The sequence below is a fragment of the Peromyscus maniculatus genome, chromosome 22 (assembly GCF_049852395.1).
Source record: "Peromyscus maniculatus bairdii isolate BWxNUB_F1_BW_parent chromosome 22, HU_Pman_BW_mat_3.1, whole genome shotgun sequence".
NCBI lineage: Eukaryota > Metazoa > Chordata > Mammalia > Rodentia > Cricetidae > Peromyscus > Peromyscus maniculatus.
The window spans coordinates 39,958,978-39,981,276 of NC_134873.1; the positions used below are offsets into that span (position 1 = coordinate 39,958,978).

The window sequence follows — 22,299 nt, forward strand, 5'->3', positions numbered from 1 at the left end:
GAAGCCAGAGGTCAATTTCAGAATGTCTTCATCGGGTACTCTTTATCTTTTTTGTTTTGTTGTGTTTCCTTGAGACAGGGTCTCTCGTTGAACCTGGAACTTGTCAGCTTGGCTAGCCTGGCTGACCAGTGCACCCCAAGGGTCCTCTTGCTTCAGCCTATTCAGTGTTGTTCATTTTAATTAATTAATTTGTATTATAATGATTTTTAATGTGGGTACTGGGGATTAAACTGAGGTCTTGATACTCAAGGGGCAGGCAGTTTACTGAGCTTGGTACATACAGAATGAATAGTTTGTAAAAAGCCTTAAAATGATGGAAGTTGATAAGAAATTAGGAAACATTTAGAAGCCAGTAGGAAAAAGGAAGGGCCTTTGAACTTTGTTGGTTGGTTACTAGTGAGTTCAAGTATTTTCTGTTTATCAGCAGTATCTGTTTTATGAATTACCTGTTTATGCCCTTTGTTTTCATTTTGCATTCTTACTGATACAAAGGAGCTATTGCTACATTCTAAGCATTATCCCTTGTTTATAATATATAAGTTTGATATGTGAACAGCCAGATTCCCCATTAATTACCACATTGCTATATACAGAAAATTAGACTCATGCTTCTTGGATTTCATCCGTAAAGATCTAGGACAGAAATAACTTTTGGGGGCTGCAGAGAAACCATGTGTTGCCAGTTAAAGACGAGCTTGTCAGAGACAACAGGAATCTTTGTGGGGATAGAATCACTTGTGGAAGTCCAGCTAGCAGATTAGTCTACCTCATGGGTCCCAGGATAGATAGCTCCTTCTATTACATTTTTACAGTATTTATCCACCCATATTCTAACATGTGAGGGAATTTTTATCCTGTCTTTACCAAAGGGAGGTCTGTCTTCAGAGATACTTTACCTTAGTGCTGTGTCTGGGCTTACGTAAGATTTTAGGGAAGGCAATTACTTAGTATTTTTTAATGTCTGACATAATGTTTTGTTATTTTCTGCTCTGAATAAAGTTTCCTTTGTTGATTATGATGTTCTGATTCTCTCCACCATTCAGCAAATGGAAAGGAGACAACAGCAGCGTCAGTTCCCTGTGTATCAGCCCAGATGGAAAGATGTTACTCTCGGCTGGCCGAACAATCAAACTGTGGGTTTTGGAGACCAAAGAAGTCTACAGAGTGAGTGAATCACATTGTTTCTAAGAATGACAGTTCTAGAGGAAGCATGTAGAAGTTGTCGTCATAGAGGATTGTTTTATGAATAGGGATCCTAGCTCAATTAGTAGAAAGCTTGCCCCCCATGCATAAAGCTTTGGGTTCAGTCCCCCCCACCCCTCCAGACACACACACACACACACACACACACGCACGCACGCACGCACGCACGCACGCACGCACACTTGCGCGTGCACACACGCACACTCTCCAAGCGTGCCTTTGTGGTGGTTGTGTACCAGCAGTCCCCACTGGGAGGTGGAAGTAAAGGAGTGCTTAAGTCTGGCCTCTAGAGGCCAGGAGAACAAAATAAGATTCAGTCTCAACAATAACAAAACCCAAGTTCTTTATTTGTAGATAGAGTAAACAGATTTAACAGGGCTGGATATCAGCTCAATTGGTAGAGTTCTTGCCTATCATACATGAAGCCCTGGGTTCAATCCCTAGCACTGAGCTACTAGAGTGTACATGGTAATGCTTGCCTGTACACATGGGCACAGTGAAAGCAAAGGCATGAGGATCAGAAGTCTCATGCTGTATAGCAAGGCTAGCCTGGGCTACAAGAGATCTTTTCAGTTGGGAAAAGAAGTTACCGGTTGTCAGATAATTTGTTTCAATAATAGAGTTAGGACTGGAGAGTTGTTGGTTAGGGGTTGATAGCACTCTCTGCTTTTCCCAGGACCTGGGTTCAGTTCTCAGCACCCATGTTGTAGGCCAGGGGATTTGACATCCTCTTCTGGCCTCTTTGTGTACCTGGTACACACACACACATACATGCATGCGAAGCACCCATACACACAAAATGGTTTTAATAAATAAATAATAGAATTAATAGGAAACATTTTTTAAATCTGAATTTTTTGATCTTAAATAGTTTAGTCATGCTCACATACATTTGAAAACCAGTCAAACAGGTGGAATTTGAATTAAAAAAACTTCATTATACAATGATTATAGTTGTGTTTTTTAGTGTGTAAGTAGCATTTTGTCTCTTTATAGTATATGTGGTGGGAATTTGCTATCAGGAGTTTTAAATAAGTTGCACTCGGGGGTATTGAACTTATGGTGCTGTGATGATGCCCTAAAATTGTGGTTTCGGCTCTCTGAGAGTACCATGAAGACCTGCAATTCCTTGGCTGTGTCTGAGCACCTAAGCATCCTTTAAAAAAATGGTAGGGTCAAGTCCAAAATGGTAGTACGTTCCTGTGATCCCATATGTGGGAGGCTGAGGCAGGAGGATTTCAAAGTTGAGGTCAGCCTGAGTTGCATACTTCCAGGACAACATGGCTTGTACAGCAAGATCCTGTCTCTTTAAGGAAAAACAAAAAGCTCGTGGGAGTGGTGGGGGAGTGAGGAGGCAAACCACCAAGAGGAAAAAGGATCCAGCTAAGGAAATCTTCGTTCACAAGGGAGAGAAACTGGTGGTGGGGTGGGTAATAGAAGAGGCATCTTAATTTCGTTTGAATGTTCAGTGGTTTGTTTGTTTGTTTGTTTGTTTGTTTTTTTTTTTGAGACATGGTTTCACTGTGTAGCCCTGGCTGTCCTGGAATTCACTCTGTAGACCAGGCTGGCCTCGAACTCAGATCCACCTGCCTCTACCTCTAGAGTGCTGGGATTAAAGGCGTGCACCGCCACCCCCCTCCACCCCCTGGGTGTATTTTTTTTAAGAAGAGAAAGGAATATAGCACAAGTAGCCCTTTGCTTAGATGCATTTTAACTGTTCCTGTGCTGTGGGTACTGTTGTAAGATGTGTGTGACGTAGCTTACTTAGGATGCATAAAGACTTTCGTTTTTGCATGAACTGTTTTGTGTTCACCTCATCCTAAACGAGATTGACCTTTCTCCAGCACTTCACAGGCCACTCGACGCCTGTCTCATCGCTTAGGTTCACGACCGTCAGACCTAAGGAGAGCCAGCCTTTTGACGGGGTCACAGGTCTCTATTTCTTGTCTGGAGCAGTACATGACCGGTTACTTAATGTCTGGTACGTAGCTCTTTGGGGTTGGGGAGACAGCTTTGCTTTGTAGGAATCTCACAGCTTATGGGGTCAATATAGATGATAAGTTGGTTTACTTTATTGTACTGACTGTTGGATTTACATTGACTTAGAATAAGTTCAAGTTAGAATGGATATTAAGAATTTAGGAATGCTTTTTTTATATAATTCTAACATTTTTTGAAATAGTTATACATTTTCCACCCTTTCCTCTCTCCAAAGAGTACATTTTTTAAGTTAATAAAGTGTTTGTGCATTTACTGTATATTAAGTTATCTTCTAGACTCAAATAAATATAAAATTGTTTAATAGGAAATAAATGCTCGATAGTTATAACTGAATTTGAAGCATATTTTTCTTTTTAAATTTTGTATTTTATGTATATAAGTGTTTTGTCTACGTGAAGGTGTGTGTACCACCTGTGTGCCTAGTGCCCTCAGAGGCCAGAAGAGGGTGTCAGGTCTTGGGCTGTACCTTGAGACGGTTGTAAGCTACCATGTGGGTGCTTCAAATCAAACCCAGGTTCTCTGGAAGAGTAGCAAGTGCTTTAACCACAGAACCATCTCTCCAGCCCCGAAGCATACATTTAAATCACGTTACTTACTCTTTATCATTTAATTTGTATCTAGCTTTATCAATGTAGAACTTAGAGTGAACAGAATTGAGTCTGAGGAGACAGTGTAGGTTACCAGTGCTTGCTAAGCAAACATAAGGACCTGTAATCCCAGCACCCTGGAGGCAGAGACAGGCGTGGTCTACAGAGCGAGTTCCAGACCAGTCAGTCAGGACTATGCAAAAAAACTCTTGTCTTGAAAAAACTGTAAATAAATAATAAATGAATTAAAACTTTAAAAAAGTTGGGTATGATACAAGTATGTGTGGGCGTGTGCACACACATGAAGACATTTAAATGCATGAAATAAAACCAAAAATGTTTGGGGGCTGGAGGGGTGGTTCAACAGCTACGATTACTTGCTCCTCTTGCAGGGCTGCCAGGTTTGTAGCTTCAGTTTTAGAGACGCTGACACCTTTTTCTTCTGGCTTGTGTGGGCAAGAGGCACGGACGAGGTGCATAAACCTGCATAGTGCTTGGGCAAATCTGTCCTCTTACCTAATGGCTGGTTTGTTATCTAGGCAGGTCCGGTCAGAAAACAAAGAGAAGAGTGCAGTGATGTCTTTTACAGTCACAGATGAACCTGTCTATATTGACTTGACTTTGTCCGAGAACAAAGAAGAGGTAAGCGGCATGTCGTGTGCGAATTGACTCTAGGTCCTACAGAAGTGGTGGGAGGAAGAGGTGGCTCCGTGGATAAAGGTGTGGGCTGTGTATGATCCCCAGAACTCTGACAAAGCTGTGCAGGCCTGGTAGCTCCTATAAGCCTAGCTTAGGCAGTGGAGATTCAACAAGAGATCCTGCCTTAGTAAATGAATCCGAGAGTGACTGAAGATAGCAGCTTCGGGCCCACATACGTGCACAACACACACAGTTGTTCTCTTTAAGTTACTGGAGTATGTGTGTTTGTATGCGGTGGGAGTGCGTATGTCTGAGTATGCATGCCCATGCACCTGTGCAAACCACAGGAGGACATCGGGGATTCTGCTCTCTCACTTCTTAGTCTTTTGAGGCAGAGTCTCACTAAGCTTGTGGCTCAGATGGTGGTGAGCAAGCCACTGGGATCCTCGTGTTCTCTTCCTTCCCACCCTCAGTGCTGGGGTGTTATGTGCGCATGTGACTTTTTATGTAGATTCAGGGGATTTGATTTCAAGTCTTCATGTTCTTATCCTCTGAGCCATAGCTCCAGCCCCGAGACACAGTCTTGCTGTTTAGCCTGATAGTTGCTATGTATCTATGGCTGGCCTTGAACTCTCTTCCATCAGTCTCTCAAGCTCTATGATAGGCATGTGCCACATGCCCAATTAATTGTTATCACCATCATCACTTTTGTATTTTGTTTTCCTTGAGGTAGGGTCTCATATATCCCAGGCTGCCTTTTTTTTTTTTTTTTTTTTTTTTTTGAGACAGGGTTTCTTTGTGTAGCTTTGGAGCAGATCCTGAAACTCGCTCTATAGACCAGGCTGGCCTCAAACTCACAGAGATCCACCTGTTTCTGCCTCCAAAGTGCTGGAATTAAAGGCGGCGCCACACACACCCCTCCACCCACCCTCCCACCCCCTTACCCCAGGCTGCCTTTCAATTCACTATGTAGCCATTGATGATAGTCTTGAACATCTCATCCTCCTACCTCTACTTCCCAGTGCTAGGATTACAGGTGCATGCCACATGCCCTGTTTATGGGAGGGGTTAGGGTTAAACCCAGGACTCCACGTTAGCCAGCACTGGACCAATTGAGATATCCCTAGCTTACACCTCATGGCCCGGCTGAACGTTATTTTAATAATTCAAATGTGGATATTTGGGAATAATAGCGAATGTAAACTGGGTAATTTGGTTAGCTGGCTGGCCTGCCAGTGAGCCACAGGAATCCCTAGCCTCTGCCTCTCTAGTGCTGGGATTACAAAACTTATGCCACCATGCCTTGTATGTTTTTGCTCTTTTGGGGAGCCTGCCAGTCAGCTCCCAAATAAATCACACAAGGAGTCTTATTCTTAATTATGAATGCCCAGCCATAGCTTGGCTTGTTTCTAGCCTGCTTTCCTTAACTTATCCCATCCACCTTTTGCCTCTGGGCTTTTTCCATTGTCTTACTTCTGTAATCTTACTCTTACTCCTTGGTTTGCTCTGTAGCTGAGTGGCTGGCTCCTGGAGTTCTTCTCTGGTTACTTTTTTTTTTTTTCGTTCTCCCAGATTTCTCCCTCTATATTTTCTTTCTGCCTGCCAGCCCCACCTATCCTCTCTCCTGCCTCGCTATTGGCCATTCTGCTCTTTATTAGACCATCAGGTGTTTTAGACAGGCACAGTAACACAGCTTCACAGAGTTAAACAAATGCAGCATAAACAGAAGTAACAAACCTTAAAATAATATTCCCCAACAACACTGGCTTTTATGTGGATGCTAGGACTGAACTCAGGTCCTTACACTTTTGTGGCAAAGCACTTAACTGAGCTTTCGTTCCAGCTCCCTCACAGGCTCTTAAAGGCATTTACATATTAAAGCGAGTAATGGGTCAAGAAGCTGAAGTCCTATTTCTGACATAAATTTTCGGTAGTAATTATTAATTATTAAATAAACATGAAGCCCTAAAACAAAGCCTTGATTCTGACCTTAGACAACATTCTCTTTCTGTTTTCTCAGTTACTCATGGTGTGGGTTAGATGGGAATATCTATTAGGGGCTGTGGAAAAGTGGGGCTGAGGGGTGGCCCTTCCTCTGGGAACCATGAGTCAGGAGACTAGCATTTATTTCTTCTGGAGCAGGCTTCCTTCCTGAGGTCTAATCCTGAAAGCTTTCCCTGTCATTGGATGCCGGCCGCACTGACTGTATTTCAGTGTTTGCTAGTGTAGTAGCCATTCTTTGAATTCTTGAACTAGACATAACTTAGAATGCAAACCACGGTGAGATTTTAGAAGTGCTGAACACCAAGAAAAGCTTTGCTCAAGAAGCTTCAGAACAGACAGTGGTGGTGCACACCTTAATCCCAGCACTCAGGAGACAGAGGCAGGTGGATCTGAGTTTGAGGCCAGCCTGGTCTACAGAGCGAGTTCCAGGATAGCCAAGGCTGTAACACAGTGAAACCCTGTCTCAGAAGAAAACAAAAGAAACAAACAAACAAAAGAGGAAGCTTCAGAACTGAGGTTTAGTCCTCTGCACAGGAAGCTGACAGCGAGAGTGTGCTGGGTGGGAGCTGACAGATAGACGTGAGGAGACATGGGCTCCTCTTCCTCACCAATGGGAGGTGGTAGTTTCATCACTCCTGGCTGCTCTGAGTGGGGCATCCAGGGCCATACAGCCATTCTCTCTTCAGAAAGAGCACATTTACCTTGGAGGCTGCAGTGTGCCACCTTCTTGGCCTAAACATTATTTACAATCTCGACAAGAACAACACTTGGTCAGAGATACTGGTTTAAAAACTGGTGTGTCAGACTGGGTGTGGTGGCGCACACTTTTAATCCCAGCACTCAAGAGGCGGAGGCAGGTGGATCTCAGTGAGTTCAAGGCCAGCCTGGGCTACATAATTCTAGGATGGTCAGGGCTATATTGAGAGACCCTGTGCTTTTTTTTTGTTGTTGTTTTTTGAGGTGAAGTTTCTCTGTGTAGCTGTGTAGCCCTGGCTGTTCTGGAACTTGTTCTGTAGACCAGGCTGGCCTCAAACTCAAGGGATCCGCCTGTCTCTGCCTCCCAAGTGCTGGGATTAAAGGTGTGTGCCACCACTGCCCACCTGAGACCCTTCCTCAACTGTCCCCCCCTCCCCAAAAGTGTGTGTGTGTGTTGCCAGAGGACAGTTTTGTAGCATCATTTCTCTCCATCTTTATATAGATTCTGAGTGGCCAAACTGAACTTGTTAGCTGTGCATGACAAATTTACCAAATTTACCAAATTTGAGCCCCAAATAATGTTTTTTAAATGTGGTGCTATTTGTTTGCTTTTTTTTTTTTAATTCTAGTTACTAAGTAGGTGGCATAAGATGTCAGTTTTCATGAGTTAAATTGAAGATGGGGTATATAATTGACTAGAATTAATCTGCCACATTTTTCTTTTAGCCTGTCAAGTTAGCTGTTGTTTGCAGAGACGGTCAAGTCCATCTGTTTGAACATATATTAAATGGGTAAGATATTTTTAAGTCAGAAATGCTGGTCTCTGTTCTTTTGTGTTGTAATCCCCCTCATTCTTTGCAATACATTCCTGCTCATTCCATTAGGTTATTGTGAAAGTACTCTTGATTGCTTATCTACAGGAGTATGTGAAGAACTCAAGTTTTTGGGGTCATAGGCCATGTTATTTTTCTGGTTAGGAGAGTGGATTTTTTTTTAATATTTTATTTGCATTGGTGCTTTTGCCTTCATGTATGTCTATGTCAGATCTTGGAGTTACAGACAGTTGTCAGCTGCCATGTGGGTGCTGGGAATTGAACCCGAGTCCTCTGGAAGAGCAGTCAGTGCCCTTAACCACTGAGCCATCTCTCCAGCCCCAGGAGAGTGGGTTTTTATGAAGTGTACATAGTGACTATTGATAACAGTAATAGCAGTCAGAGGAGAAGTTGCTCAGTTGGAGAGACGTGCTTGTGGCTTTGGGTGATGCCTTTGTGTATGTAACTCATTGACGTATCCTGTGCTGTTTCCTGATATCGAGGAGTAGCTAGAGTTAGACAAATAGCATGCACGTAATGAACATTCTGGAGGGCAAGGAATGTAGCTGTGTCATGTGCTTAGCTAGAATGCCCAGTGCCAAGGCTTGAACTCTAGCATACAAAGAAGGAAAGAAAGTTGCGGGGATTTTGAGTCTCCTACCATTTTGCTCTCTTAGAGAATATTAACATTTCCATGTGTAGCACTTAAGGACTTCATTTACACAATAGTGTGTGCTTTCCCAGTTGGTGATTAGGCCTGGTTCTCCTTGGCACAGGTTTTTTGTTTGTTTTGTTTTAATTATTGTATGTGTGTGGGTGTTTGCCTCCATGCCTATGTTTGTATCACTTGCATGCCTGGTGCACATAGAGGCCAGAAGGAGGTGTTGGGTCCCCTGGAACTGGAGTTACAAATGGTTGTGAGTTGCCATGTGGGTGCTGGGAATCCAACCTGAGTCCTGCAGTGTACTCAACCGGCACTAAGTCTGCAGTACTCAACCTGTGGGTCATAACCCCTTTGGGGGCTGAATGACCCCTTCACGGGTCACATGTCAGATATCCTGCATCTCTCATGTTTATGTTACGATTCATGACGGTAGCAAAATTACACTTGGGAAGTAGCAACAAAGATAATTTTATGGTTGGAGGGGTCACCACAGCATGAGGAACTAACAGCATTAAATAGTCACAGCATTAGGAAGGTTGAGAACCACTGCATTAAGCCATCTCTCCAGCCCTGGTTGAGTTTTAAGCAGAGGATTGACTCATGACCTAAGGTTTTTGATGGTTATTCTGTCAAAACTGTTGGAAATAGATTAAAGAGAGGTAAAGGGCAAAACAGAGGTGTGAAGTCCTGGGTGTCGAGACAGTTGTGGAGTCAGGATACTAGGAGGAAGTTGAAAAGGTGGCCTAATGTGATGCATAAAGATCGATATGATAGACAGTGTGAGTTCACTGGGGGTGAGTGGGTAGCAAGAGATTGGGATGCAGTGAAGGGCCTGGACCTTGGAGCCAAGAGCCCTGAGTTTCAGAAGGAACTGCAACTTCAGTACTGCATATGGGAAGGAACCTCCGAAAATAATGCATCAGGAATAGCATTGGGAAGAGATAGCCGTGAGCTAGTGAACTCTTGAAGAAGTGTGGTGTCTACCATACAGAAGATGGTGGCAGGATGGAGAAGTAGCCACTATTGCAGACAGTTGAAATGTTTTGGGGGTGACAGAAGGAGAAATTGGTTTCTTAGATGTCAGTGGAGAACAAGAGTACCCTTAAGTTCCTGATACAGACAGTGTGGTGAGAAGGCAGCCACCAGTCAGGACTGCACGGATGAGCCAGGCAGGCAGTGTCCGTGGAGAAGACATGGAGGGAGGGTGTGGTCAGCTCTCAAGTTGCTTACCAGAGGTTTTGGTGAGGCTTTGAGGGTTGAGAGTAATGGCGATGGGACTAGGTGGGAAAGGGTCTATGAGAGCTGAAGTTCAGGGCAGTGAGAGATCATTTGGGAGTGTGGGGCCTCCTTTTGGGACAGAGGGGCATAGGAGTCTCAGGGCTGGTGTTGGTAGGGACATGTGAAGTCTTGAAAGAGACGTGTTTTTGGCCACTCATGATGGTACTGTGCAGATGAGGTATATGTTTTGTGATTTGATGGCAATTTCAGATTCTCTAATCTTACTTTCCCTTTATGCTTAGACACTGCAAAAAGCCTTTGACTTCAAACTGCACAATTCAGATAGCAACACCTGGAAAAGGCAAGAAATCAACACCGAAACCCATCCCTATTCTAGCAGCTGGGTTTTGCTTAGACAAAACATCCTTACTGCTTGTGTACGGCAGTTGGTTTCAGCCTACCATTGAGCGAGTGGTAAGTAGAGGCTCCTGTGGAGACGACAATTCAGATTTTAAAGGGGGCATTTGGCTTCTCATTGGAATACTTGAGAGAAAATAAACAACATTCTCCTTTACTTAAAAAACTTTCAGTGTGTGGTTTAATTTGTGAGAATTTTTCTAAGTCCACCAGGTGGAGTCACCTCTTCCCTCCCTCTTGGTGTTTTTCTTAGAAGTCTGATGTTTCCTGTGTGTACCTCACTTTGAACCAGTCCTCGTTTTCATGGTCCCACTGGATACATTTTTTTTTTGTCAGTATGAGTGTGACGAGTTGAATTTTGCCCAAATACATAAAATGCACTAGTAACTCATAGCCCTTAATGGTGGCACCCATTGTATTTTCTGAATGGAAATGTAATGGGTAGTGTCCCGACATTTTTTACTACAGAATTTTTTCTAAAGATTTGCAAATTCATAGTCATGTCCAATGTTCAATGTGCTTGCTTGGTTTTATGCTGTTACTTTGTAAGGCTGCTAGGGAATCAAATAAGCTTTCTTGAGTTTATTAAAGAATATTATTTGTTCTCCCTTGGAATTAAACTTAGAGCCTCCTTCATGCTAGACGAGCACTGTAGCACTGTGACAGCTCTTGGCTGGTGGCCCTGGCTGGCTGTGAGCTGGTGAGGGTTCTGCTGCCTCTGCCCCCTGGCTGCTGGGACTCAGGTGTCATCCATTCCAAGAAGTACTTGAAACTGATTGCATACATAGAGTTGGACTAAACAAGGAGAACAAGCTGCAGCTGAAAACTGGCCGAATGCGATGCCCCTTTCTGGATGACAGCCTTTGTTAGCTGTTTTGGTTCTACAGGTGTTAGGTATATGGAGTTACAGAGAACATAAGTTCTTGGGGACATAAGTAACTTGGTGCATGTGCCCGTCCCCTTATTGGGCATCCTGCCTGGGTCACTGATCCTCTCAGAGCAGTCTGTTAGTAAGCTCTGCTTTCTTCGACTTGTTTGTAGAGAGAACTTCTTAGGGAAACTTAGGGTGGGACTCAATTAGATTTGTGGGGGGGGGTCTTTATGAGAAAGTTGGACTACATACCTTTTCTGTAGATGAAAACTGTTGGCCTTTTAAAACTGAAGTGAGAAATTCTAGTGCTCCATAAACAAGGGAATACACAGGGTACCAGTGCCTCCAGTTCATGTCTACTCAGCTGCCATCGTCTGAGTGGAGAATGTGGCTGACGGCTGGCATGAAGGTCTTGCTTTATGGAGACAAAGTTGTCTGTTTCTCATGTCATTGATGGTCGCAACGTTTGACATTGCTTTTCTCCCTCTGAAAAACCATTTCCAGGCTTTGAACTCCAAAGATACTCATATATGTTTAGAAAGAGACCTTTCCAATTGCTGGGCTCCAACAGTAGAAACGGCTATAACCAAGGTGAGCACACTACAGGTTTGATGTTAAGAATAATAGATTTGGCTAAATTGAGTTGAATATAGTGCCATGTTAGTGACTTCATTTATTTTTTTATCCTGTCTCCCGAGATACAGTTTTGCTATTTAGCTTAGATTGAAACTCATGGTTCTTCAGCCTCAGTGCTGTGGTTACAGGTGTTTGTACTGCCACACCTGGCTCCTTTCATTATCTGAAGTACTTTTTATGCTCTTTCTTCTTAGAAATGTGAGACTGTGCTTTTAAACATAAAGGTTGTAAAACTTCGATCTCTGATCTCGGTGTGGTGCATGATGATCTGGACAGGGAACTCTGTAGGAGTGAGTGAGTGTTAATAGCGGATTGCAGTGTTGCTTAGCAATCTCGGAACTCGAAAGAGTTTTGTCTAGCTGTATGTTGTATTTCAGGGTAAAATCAAACCATGGAGAGCTGAAGCTCGTTGCCACCTGGACCCTCATTGTGGCATTCTGTTTTGAGCATAACTTGCCGTTGACATGTAGATGCCTTGTTTGGTGATGAGCTAGGAAGGAAAGCCAACCCATGCTGTGATGATGGTTTCACATCCAGCTGAGTTTCAGAGATGACCCTTTCTCTTCAGCTGTCTGAGCATGGTTGGCAAAGATTTGGTTTTGGAGGTTGTCAGGTGTGTAACTTGAGCAGTTTTTAAATTACACAGCTTTTTGTATTTGGTATGTTTTATATTTCTTGGTTTATACTCTTACTGAGATATTGCAAACTTGAAAACTCTGAGCTTTTAACCAGTACTTTCAGTTTATTTGCCAACATTCAGTTCCCATTTTGTCTTGAATTCCTGTTGTGGTGAGTACATTGTATTGCATTGTCTGATGGAAAAGCCTTTGGAGAGCTGCTTGCTTTCTCTAGTCGGAAGCACAAGAACTAAGTTCCCTCTTTCCCACACCTTGATACTGTGTGACAGGTGAGAACACCAGTGATGAATTCTGAAGCAAAGGTTCTGGTGCCTGGGATTCCTGGACATCACGCCCCAATCAAGCCTCCGCTCTCACAGCCTAAGGAGGTGGAGAACAAGAGGAAATTAGGCAGTAATGAGGTAATGACTACTTACTTGGGGTTGAGACTTAAGACACTGTGGAGTACATTGGGTAGAGCTGGAGCTTATTCTTGAGAAGCTTGCAGCGGGTACTTAGTAGCTGGGTAGACAAAGTTGATAGGTTAAGTCAGGATTTGCTGTGATGACTTTCATTGGGTTTCGCATACTGCTGAGTTCCCATGATGCCTCCTTTCTCTTGGCTGTCTGAGCAATCCTGGCTGGTTATGTGGCAGTTGGTCTTGTAAATGATGGTCATAGTCACTTACAGGGGTTTAAAGCTTTGGTATTTTAAAAATTTATTGCATTTATTTATTTATGTGTTTGTATGTGTGTGCGTGGGTGTGTGTATCTTGGTGTGGGGGTTGGGCATGAATAGATAATGTGTGTGGAGGTTGAGGACAACTTGGCATAATTGGTTCTCTTCTTCCACCTTTTGGGTTCCAGGGATTACCGTTGGGTTGGTGGGCTTGGTGGCAGCCTCCTTTACCTGCCCGAGCCATCTTTACATTCTTGACAAAACTTCCGTTGATGCCAAGTGATAGTTGTATTGGGGAAACCATGTGGGTGGTAATAGTGCTTTTCCTTGTGCATTAATAGTAAGATGCCAGGTCCTTTCATTTTTTTAGTCTTCCCAGAGAGGGACTTGCGATTTTTTTAAGTTCAGAGTATGTGCCTCTCTTAAAAAAAAAAAAAAAGTTTAAAAAAAATTATGTGTGTGGTGTTTTGTCTACATGAATGTCTGTACTGTGTGCATGCAGTGCCTGTAGAGGCTGGAGGGGGCGTCAGATCCCTTGGAACTGGTGTTCCAGTGATGGTTGTGAGCAGCCATGTGGGGGCTGTGAACCAAACCAGGGTCCCCTTAACACCCGAGTCATTTCTTCAGTCCCCAATGTGCCTCTTTAGGCATTTGTTCTTTGCTAGACTTCAGGAACTTGGTGTGTAACTCTTTTCACGTTTCTTCCATAGTACTGTGTGGTGATGAGATCTTTGAGAATGTGTTTCTATGGCTGAGGTGTGACTCTGAGCTTGTTCGCAGCCGCAAATCCCTGCCTGGTTAACTTAGCAGATGTTTCCATTCCGTAGGCTAGCATCGAGGAGCGCCTTGGAGCCATGGATCTGGATAGAAAAGGAAGGAAGGATGACCTGCAGACAAACAGCTTCCCAATCCTTCTCACACAGGGCTTAGAAAGCAATGACTTAGAAATGTTAAATGTAAGTATTGCAGCAGATTTCCAGTGAATTGAGAAAGTAAAAGCTGTTGAACCCGAATTCACAGAATGAGCAGTCACATCAAATAGCAACATGTAACTTCATTTTTGTGTGTGTGAGTGAATATAGTCAATGTTTTGCTTGGTGTAGTGATATACAGACATTCACCAACTCATCATGGGAGTGTTATTCTCTTGAACCTGGAATGCATTTTCTCATAGAAATGGTATTTTGAATTGTTGGGTTTCTTAGGCTTTAGTTGACAAAAGCCATATAAAGTGCAGCTGAACTCTTAACACTCAGCATTCTAGATCACAATTTATATTTTCTTCTGTAGGAAAATGCGTTCCTGAGTTTTTACTCTGGATTCCAGAAACTTATTTCCCCTGGCCGTGAGAGGGGGCAGTGAGGTGGAACCTTGGCAATGGGTAGGAGTTTGGGGGAGATTCAAGAGGGTTGGGGGCTGTTACTGTGTAGTTCTAGAAACTTAAGGAAGCATAGAGATGGCTGTGTAAGCTGGTGACTGATTGGAGGAAGCGACTTAGTTTGGCTCTCTTAAATCCAGTTTGACAGTCTACAGAGACAATTGACAAACTATGACTTCAGTACTGCCTGATCAGTTAGTGCAGTTTTCATTTCTTCATGACCTTGAACTTGTGACCTGTGAATGCTGTCTCTGATTTTCACTTGGTTTCGATGTGATTATCCAATGCTTCTGTCTAATTCTGTATAAAGAGAGGAGGCCAGCAGGTCTAAAAACCTCAACTAAGCAGTTTGTGGTAATTTGTTTTAGGTGAATTTTGGTTTAATGTGACTTGTATACTTAAAAGAATTTGATGAAAAATAATCTATACAAAATATTTGGCGGTATTTTTGAAACATATCAATGCTTATGTGAATACACTCTGCAGCCTTCCTCAGTAGATGAAGCAGGCTCTCAAACAGTATTGTAGATCACCAGGAAACCGTCTCTCAGTTTCATAAGCTCTCCACAAATGCCTGCCAATCCGTCATGTGTTCATTTATCTGCTCACATGCTTCCGCAGGTGGAGTAAAGCTTAGAAATGATGGTATATTGTTTCATCCATAGATAGACCTACTTAACTTAAAAACTTCTTTAAAAAAATGGACCACAGTCTGTTACCATACCTAACAAAAGTTAATAGTACTTTCAGAAATTATTTGTCTTATTATTACTGTGTGTGAGTGCAGATATGTGTATAGAAATCATAAGGGTAACGGAATACATACATGCTCATTTGGACACCTTTAAAACGAGAAACTTCTGCCCTTGAAAAGATATGCTGGATGCCAGGGATGTTGGGGCACTCTGTTAATCTCAGCAGTGGAGGCCAGGCAGAGATGGACAGTCTGGTCTGGACAGCCAGGGCTCATAGAGAGACCCTATCCCAAAAAAGGACAATGGTAGTTAGGTGTAGTAGTGCACAAAGGAGGATGAGGCAGGAGGATTGCGTGCTTCAAGATATCCTGTCTCAGCAAATGGACTAAATGACAGTGTTAGGACCGTGAAACAAAACAGCATGATGAAACAGCATGTTGTGGGCTGAAAAATGTTTACTTATACACCAGAGTTTTTACCTAGTATATTAAAGAGCACTTAACAAGATTTCATTAAAAAAAAAAAAAAAACGGTAGAGAACTGAATAGACAACACAGAGTTCAGGTGGACAGTAAGAACATACAGAAATGTTCATCGTTCTTTTGACATTTGTTTGTCGTGTATGGCACAGTGTGCCGTAGGGGAGGTGTCGAGGTGGAGGACAGCTTTGGGAAGTTGATTCTCTCTTCCCACCATGGGGATCCTAGGGATTGAACTGAGGTTGTCAGGCCTAGCGATCAGCTCCTTGGCCCCCTGAGCCCACATCTCACCAGCCCACATGGAAATTTTTTTTATTTTTTAATGACATTAATCATCCTAGAAAGGCAAAATAAAATCTCAATGAGATGACACTACATGTCTACTATAGATTGTTTAAAATTAAAAAGATGACATTGTGTTGTCAGGGTACTTAGTAGCTGAAAACCATACCCTGCTTTTGGCAGTGTGAAATGGAACAAATTTATAAAAACAATATATAATTTTTTTAAAAATATAAAACAAGTTTATAAAAGTTTTATAATATAAAAACAAGTTTATCAAAAAGGAAGAGCACGCAGGGCGGTGGCAGCGGCGCACGCCTTTCATCCCAGCACTCGGGGAGGCAGAGCCAGGTGGATCTCTTGAGTTCGAGGCCCGCCTGGTCTGCAGAGTGAGATCCAGGACAGGCTCCCCCCCCCCCAAAAAAAAAAAAAAAAAGAAGAAGAGCACACCTACCATCCAGTGCCACTGTTGTGCTCCCACCTATTCATCAAGAGACTAACCAGTGTGTTCTTTCGGAGTCTTGCATGTACTGCTCATTGTCAGTGCAGACAGTGGATGAATCTCAAGTGTGTGCTCTGAGGGGTACTATTGGAGAATTGGTTCTGGAAAACGTGCCAGTCTATAGAACAGTGCCTGTGTTGGGGTGGAATTTAAGGGAGAGTGATTGTAAAAGGCCCAAGGAAACTGGAGGATGATAAACTTAACTGTTTCCTGGGAAATGTGCTTGTCACATTGATGACATATTGTACCTTTATATGTGTTTTATTTTGCTTAGTTGTATTGCAGTGAAATTGTAAGAGGAAAAAAAATCTCATTGCTTGTGTCATCTTCTTGGTTTATAGTCTGTTTCTTTAAATATGGTCTTGAGAACTTACTGTAGCGGGTGGTGTCCTCCTTCCCCCGCAAGACAGGCTTTCCCTGTGTAACCCAGGTTGACATGGAATGCAGAGATCCACCTGCCTCTGCCTTCTGAGTCATAAGGTTAAAGGCATGTGCCACCATGCCCAGCACTGATTGTTTTTTTTTTTTTTGTTTTTTTTTTTTATGCAGCATAGTTTGGGACAATTTATTTGCATTTTTAATTTTTTTAACTTAAATTGTTAGCATTACTGCCTCTGCTTATTAATTCTTCCTTCTGCCTTGAAGTCTCAGATTACTTGTAAGTAGCTAGGCCTCATTCTTATTGGCATCTTACAGTTCTGGTGTCCCATCATTTGATACATACAACTAAGTGTATTTATTAATAGCGGCTTCAGTTCCCCCAAGCTTTCCAGATTGAACAGGTACATGATCATGAGGGGGTTCATCCTTCTGTTTCTCTACTCTGTGTTCCCTCTCTTCTCTCTCCCTTCCTTCTGTCCTTTCTTCCTTTCTTTTTTTTTAAGTACCAGGCTGGCCTCATGATGTAGTCAGTAATGGCCTTGAACTTCCCAGTTTGGGGATTACAGGCCTGCGCCACTGTCCTTGTTTTTAATGTGGTTCTAGGAACTGAACCTGTGGCCCCCTTCATGCTAAGAGAGCACTCAACCACTGAACCACATCCCTAGCCTTTTTAAAAAACTTCTTATTTAGACAAGTCTCATTGTATAGCCCAGGTTGGCCTTTAACTTACAGATATCCTGCTTTTCGTTTTTATAAACGTTTCCCCCTTTCCTGTTCTTTTCTCCAGCCTTTTCCATGCATCATCTTCCTCAATACCATCTATCTCAGGCCTCTATTTAATTGGTGTGTGTGTGTGTGTGTGTGTGTGTGTGTGTGTGTGTGTGTGTGTGTGTGTGTCTTTCCCTTCTTCCCTCCCTCTCTCCCCAGTAGGAAAATGGGTTTATTTAGCAAACCATAAAGAAAGCAGCAGACACGACAGTGGTACCATGTGATCAAGGTTGGTGTAAAATCTCAGGCGTGACAGGCCAGGCTGTTTTATATTTCCTGAAACTCCACCAAGCTCTTTGCATGGTTTTGGCAATAGATCCTAGTGTGAATGAATGTTTGAAGAAATTAACAAAAGTGTGACAATATCACCAAATACAGATGTTTCTAGTAGCTTCTAGATGATTAGAACTTTGTGGTCACGAGTTTATAATAAAGCAACTGTTTTAGAAATATTAAAGGCACCAGTACCTTAGGTATTATTGTTAAAGTTATAATCAGCTCATCTTTCTTGTTTGTTTATCCTGCTAGGGATCAAACCCAGGGCTTGTGTGTGCTGGGCAAGTATTCTCACTGAGTTACATCTTCGGTTCTTGTTGTTTCCTTGAACTGTGCAGTCCAGGCTGCCTCAGCCCCCTGAGGGCTGGGGGTTATATGCAGCTTTTTTTTTTTTTTTTTTTTTTTTTTTTTTTTTTTAAAGTAGTGCTGAGATCAAGCCCCTGGCCAGGCAAGTGCTCTACCTGTACCTCTTGAAATTTAAAAATTCTGAGACAGAATCTTGATAAGTTGGCCAGGCTGGCCTGGAATTTGAGATCTTCCTACCTCAGTCCCAGGTGGCTGGGATTGCAGGTGCATGCTATATTTTCTTTGAATCCTCTATATTGTTTATTTGGGAATAAAAATTTAGGTAATCAAGAACTATTAGATCAGGACATTCTGCGTCTCAGTTTCCCAATGATTGTGTATAAAATCAAGTAGTTATGTGATAGTTTAAAATTAATATTTGGTGAAATCAGGTTGATGTAAAGGTCATTTTTACAAGAAAGTAAAATTTGATGAAGATTCCGAAAAGACTCTAAGGAATTGGGGAAAATTGACTGGAAAATAACTCCCTGTACTTGCGTTTGGTAGCTCTGTTGCTTACATTGAAAAGTAAGAGGAAGGGTGTGTCAGACTGAAGGGACTCTCTTCTCCCATCCCCTCTTTCTTGCTCTTGTGAAACATGTCTGACTCTGCCATGGAATACTGTTCAGAGGATGAAGGTTCAGTACTGGTTTGCTCAGTTGTTTTTTTTATTCAACCTAGGGTGGAGTCTGGCTTTCTCCCAGAGGTCAGGCCTTAAAGGACTTTGGTTGAAGTATCTATTATGTGATCATTTGATTGGTTTAAGTTTTTATCAAATGGTGACAATTTAAGAGTTTTCTTTGGAACAGAAACTTACTCACCTCACTCTGCATGGAGACAGCTCTAATTTAGTGAGGTGGAAGTTGGAGGACATCCCCAAATGGCACATACTTGTATTTAAATGTCTGGAGATGTTCTTTTGAGTGCTAACTGAAGGCAACTTAACCTGATTTCCCACCTGATTGGCCCAGTTCAAGCAGTACTTGATTGCCTTGATCTGTTTGCAGTTACGTAAGATTTTTCAGTGGTGTCCTTATTGAAGTATGTTTGTCCTCATTGTCATTTTATTTTTCCGCAGAAAGTGCTTCAAACCAGGAATATAAACCTAATCAAGAAGACTGTGCTAAGGATGCCCTTGCATGCTGTCATCCCACTGTTGCAGGAGGTAAGTGCTGCCCTTTGTGGTGGAGTACCACAGCCCAGAGCCCAGGGTCCTCTGTGTGTCCCACCTTTGTGTCCTGTGGGGCACTCTGAGCATGCTCCTGTATTGGGTTATTGTCTACTCCAAATGAAAATTTCCCTTCCCTGCTGCCTTTTCTCTATGCATTTTATGTATTTTTAAATGGAAATACTGTTTACACACTACGAAGTTAACTTTTCTCTTGTACAATGCAGTTTTTCACATGTTCATAGATTGTCCAATTGTCATTCCAAAAAGAATCTCGTACCCATTAGCAGTGACTTTCTGTGCCCCGTCCTGCACTTCCCATATACAGGAACTCATCAGTATGTATTTGGTCTCCACGTACTTGCCAAAGGACCCTAGCCTGTGTTTTTGTCTTGTAATTACTCTTGTGAGAATGAATTCAACTATCTTGTGTTGTGTACAGCTGGATTGCTAGGGGGACTAGCTTGGACAGCCTTTAATGCATCTGGGGATTGATGAGAAAGGTTGCCTTTCCAGGGATGAAGCTAACAGTGTTTTCTTTCCCTTAGCTTACCAAGAGGTTACAAGGACATCCCAATAGGTAAGCTGTTTCTGTGCCTTAGGTTTCTTCTTGTTGGAGACAGCCTTACTATGTAACTTAGAATGGCCTAGAACTCAGCATTGTCTGCCTCGGTAAAGGTGTATGCTATCGCTATGAGCTGAATTGCTGTGTTATAGATGAATTAAAAACAGCAGTGTCCCGAATGGAGATGCTGCTCAGTGCTTGCCTGACAGTGTCAAGGCCCTGGAGTCTATCCTTAGCCTCAAATTCCAGAAGAATGCTTGTGCCAACTCTTACCTCTCTCCAACGTTTCACTTGACTCATTTTCATTCCTCAGTGACTTTATTGTGGTTTTCTTTAAAAACAACAACAAACAACCCAACAGACACTTCCGACTGTCTGTCCCGGCTTTTATCAGCTTGTTGGCCTTTGGGTGACTTTCTTCTTCCTTTTTGTAGCCTAAAGACCAAATTATGTGGAGTTTTCATATTAACTGCTACTGCTTCTCCTTTTCCTTCTCCTCCTTCCTTCTTCTGCCTTTTTTGCTTGTTTGTTTTTCAAGACAAGGTTTCTCTGTATAACAGCTCTGGCTGCTTGGAACTCGCTTTGTAGCCCAGGCTGGCCTTAAACTCACAGAGATCCACCTGCCTCTCCCAAGTGCTGGGATTAAAGGTGTGCGCCACCATGCCCAGCCTGCTTTTTATCTGTGTATAATTGTGTTCTACCTTTTCTTCAAACAAGTATTTGAGGGAGCTGAAAGCAAACGTAAAAGGGGGTGGTAGAACTGAAGAGATAGCTCAACTGTTAAGAGCATTTATTGTTCTTGCAGAGGACCTGGGGCTGGGTTCTTAGCATGCACGTGGTCACACACAACCATCTGTATCTCTAGGATCTAGTGCCCTCTTCTGACAGTGGACACCAGGCACACGTGGTGTATGTAGATTGATGTAGGTAAAACACCCATATGTGTAAAATAAATGAGTCTAAAATATAAAAGTAGAAAAATAAGAAAGAATTCACTAAACTGGACCCTAAGAGAAAACAGCCTAGTTGAGAAAAAGCAGACAGTACAGTGCAGTTGATAGGTTATAGATAATAGAGAAAAGACAAATATTTCCTAAAAGGGGAGCGTATGTTCCTTAACAGTACTAACAAAAAGACAAGTTGTAAGTTAACCACATTTTTTAATCTGAGAAATGGAAAGAATAGTTATGCTTCTTAATTCCCAAGCTGAGATACAGGTGGATCTTCTAAATTACCATTGAGAAGTTTCTATGGAGGCAGATGGCATAGAAAACAGAACAGCAGGAAGTCATTACATACACAGCCGGGCAAGTTGTGGGTCTGCTACTTATTGTATGCTCTGCACACTAAATCCTAACGTCCTTGGGTCAATTTTATCAATTTTATCAATATAAAGGAGAAATGTCTCCATCCTCAGAGGTGTCTCTGTGAGGATAAAACAATGCATATTGGGTTATAGTACTTCTTAGTTCCTTGCTGTGATAGTTCTATTGCTTAGTTCTATTGCTGTGATAAAACACCATGACCAAGACAACTTAGAAGATGTTCAATTTGGACCTCACAGTGGCAGAGGGACAGAGTCAGTGACATCATGGCAGCAGGCAGACAGGAAAGGTGCTGGAGCAGGAGCTAAGAGCTCACACCTTGATCCAGCAGCAGGAGGCAGAGAGAGCTAACTGGGAATGGCACTGGGTTTTGAAACCTGAAAGCCCACCCCCAGGGACACACCTCCTCCAACACACCTCCTAATCCTTCCCAAACAGTTCTACCAACTGGGACCAAGTATTCAAACATCTGAACCTATGGGGTCATTCTCATTCAAACCACCACAAATACTATGCAAATACATATTACTATTATAAACACTTTGGTAGCTACTATTCCAGTGTGAATTCATTTTAGAATATAGGACTAAAGAACTGTTTTGATTGACAGTATGCTAGTACCAGGATTTCATTAACAGATGTATAGGTCGCCTAATTTCTAACAACATATCTTACTACTCAACCTCCAAGTATTCACACCTGCATGGGTTCAAGCCGAACAAAAGTTCAGCACTCAGAGGTGAAGGTGGACACAGGGTCTTCCCCAGCCAAATGTGCCACTACTGCCCGGCTTGGGTTTTTCATACTTTTATTAAACATTTAAATTGGAAGTTGATGTCTCAGATACTAAGCTTTCAATACAGTGTTGTTGGGCTCTATAATTTGTGGTTTTTCATTTCTAATTTCTAATATTAGATGCATGTGTACATGTACGTAAGGTGCACTACCACATTTTTGTGAAAGCCTGAAACTGGCACAAGGTGTCTTCATTTTTTAAGGTGTAGTCTCTAACTGAACCTAGCATTTGTAATTATAGAGTTTGGTCCTGTTTGCCTGGTAGTGATAGTGCTTCGCTCTTAGTTCCCAATAGTG

At 42.5% G+C, this 22,299-nt stretch overlaps 1 protein-coding gene and 3 non-coding genes across 4 annotated transcripts in view; all 4 read left to right on the forward strand.

Annotated features, from left to right (window-relative positions):
• Positions 1 to 22,299, forward strand: part of Wdr43 (WD repeat domain 43) — a 42,996-nt gene that overhangs the window by 12,014 nt on the left and 8,683 nt on the right. Inside the window, exons 4-13 of the mRNA XM_006990703.4 lie at positions 1,044 to 1,164; positions 3,048 to 3,184; positions 4,331 to 4,433; positions 7,857 to 7,921; positions 10,127 to 10,298; positions 11,617 to 11,703; positions 12,656 to 12,787; positions 13,871 to 13,999; positions 19,228 to 19,314; positions 19,866 to 19,897. Of these exons, the coding sequence (XP_006990765.1) occupies positions 1,044 to 1,164; positions 3,048 to 3,184; positions 4,331 to 4,433; positions 7,857 to 7,921; positions 10,127 to 10,298; positions 11,617 to 11,703; positions 12,656 to 12,787; positions 13,871 to 13,999; positions 19,228 to 19,314; positions 19,866 to 19,897 (1,065 nt within the window). The remainder of the gene's footprint in view (positions 1 to 1,043; positions 1,165 to 3,047; positions 3,185 to 4,330; positions 4,434 to 7,856; positions 7,922 to 10,126; positions 10,299 to 11,616; positions 11,704 to 12,655; positions 12,788 to 13,870; positions 14,000 to 19,227; positions 19,315 to 19,865; positions 19,898 to 22,299) is intronic.
• LOC121825240 (small nucleolar RNA SNORD53/SNORD92) lies at positions 2,266 to 2,350 on the forward strand. Its single transcript, XR_006067366.1, has one exon. It is a non-coding gene; the product is annotated as a small nucleolar RNA SNORD53/SNORD92 (small nucleolar RNA).
• LOC121825241 (small nucleolar RNA SNORD53/SNORD92) lies at positions 12,259 to 12,328 on the forward strand. Its single transcript, XR_006067367.1, has one exon. It is a non-coding gene; the product is annotated as a small nucleolar RNA SNORD53/SNORD92 (small nucleolar RNA).
• On the forward strand, positions 12,922 to 12,999 carry LOC121825239 (small nucleolar RNA SNORD53/SNORD92). The gene has a single exon (XR_006067365.1). It is a non-coding gene; the product is annotated as a small nucleolar RNA SNORD53/SNORD92 (small nucleolar RNA).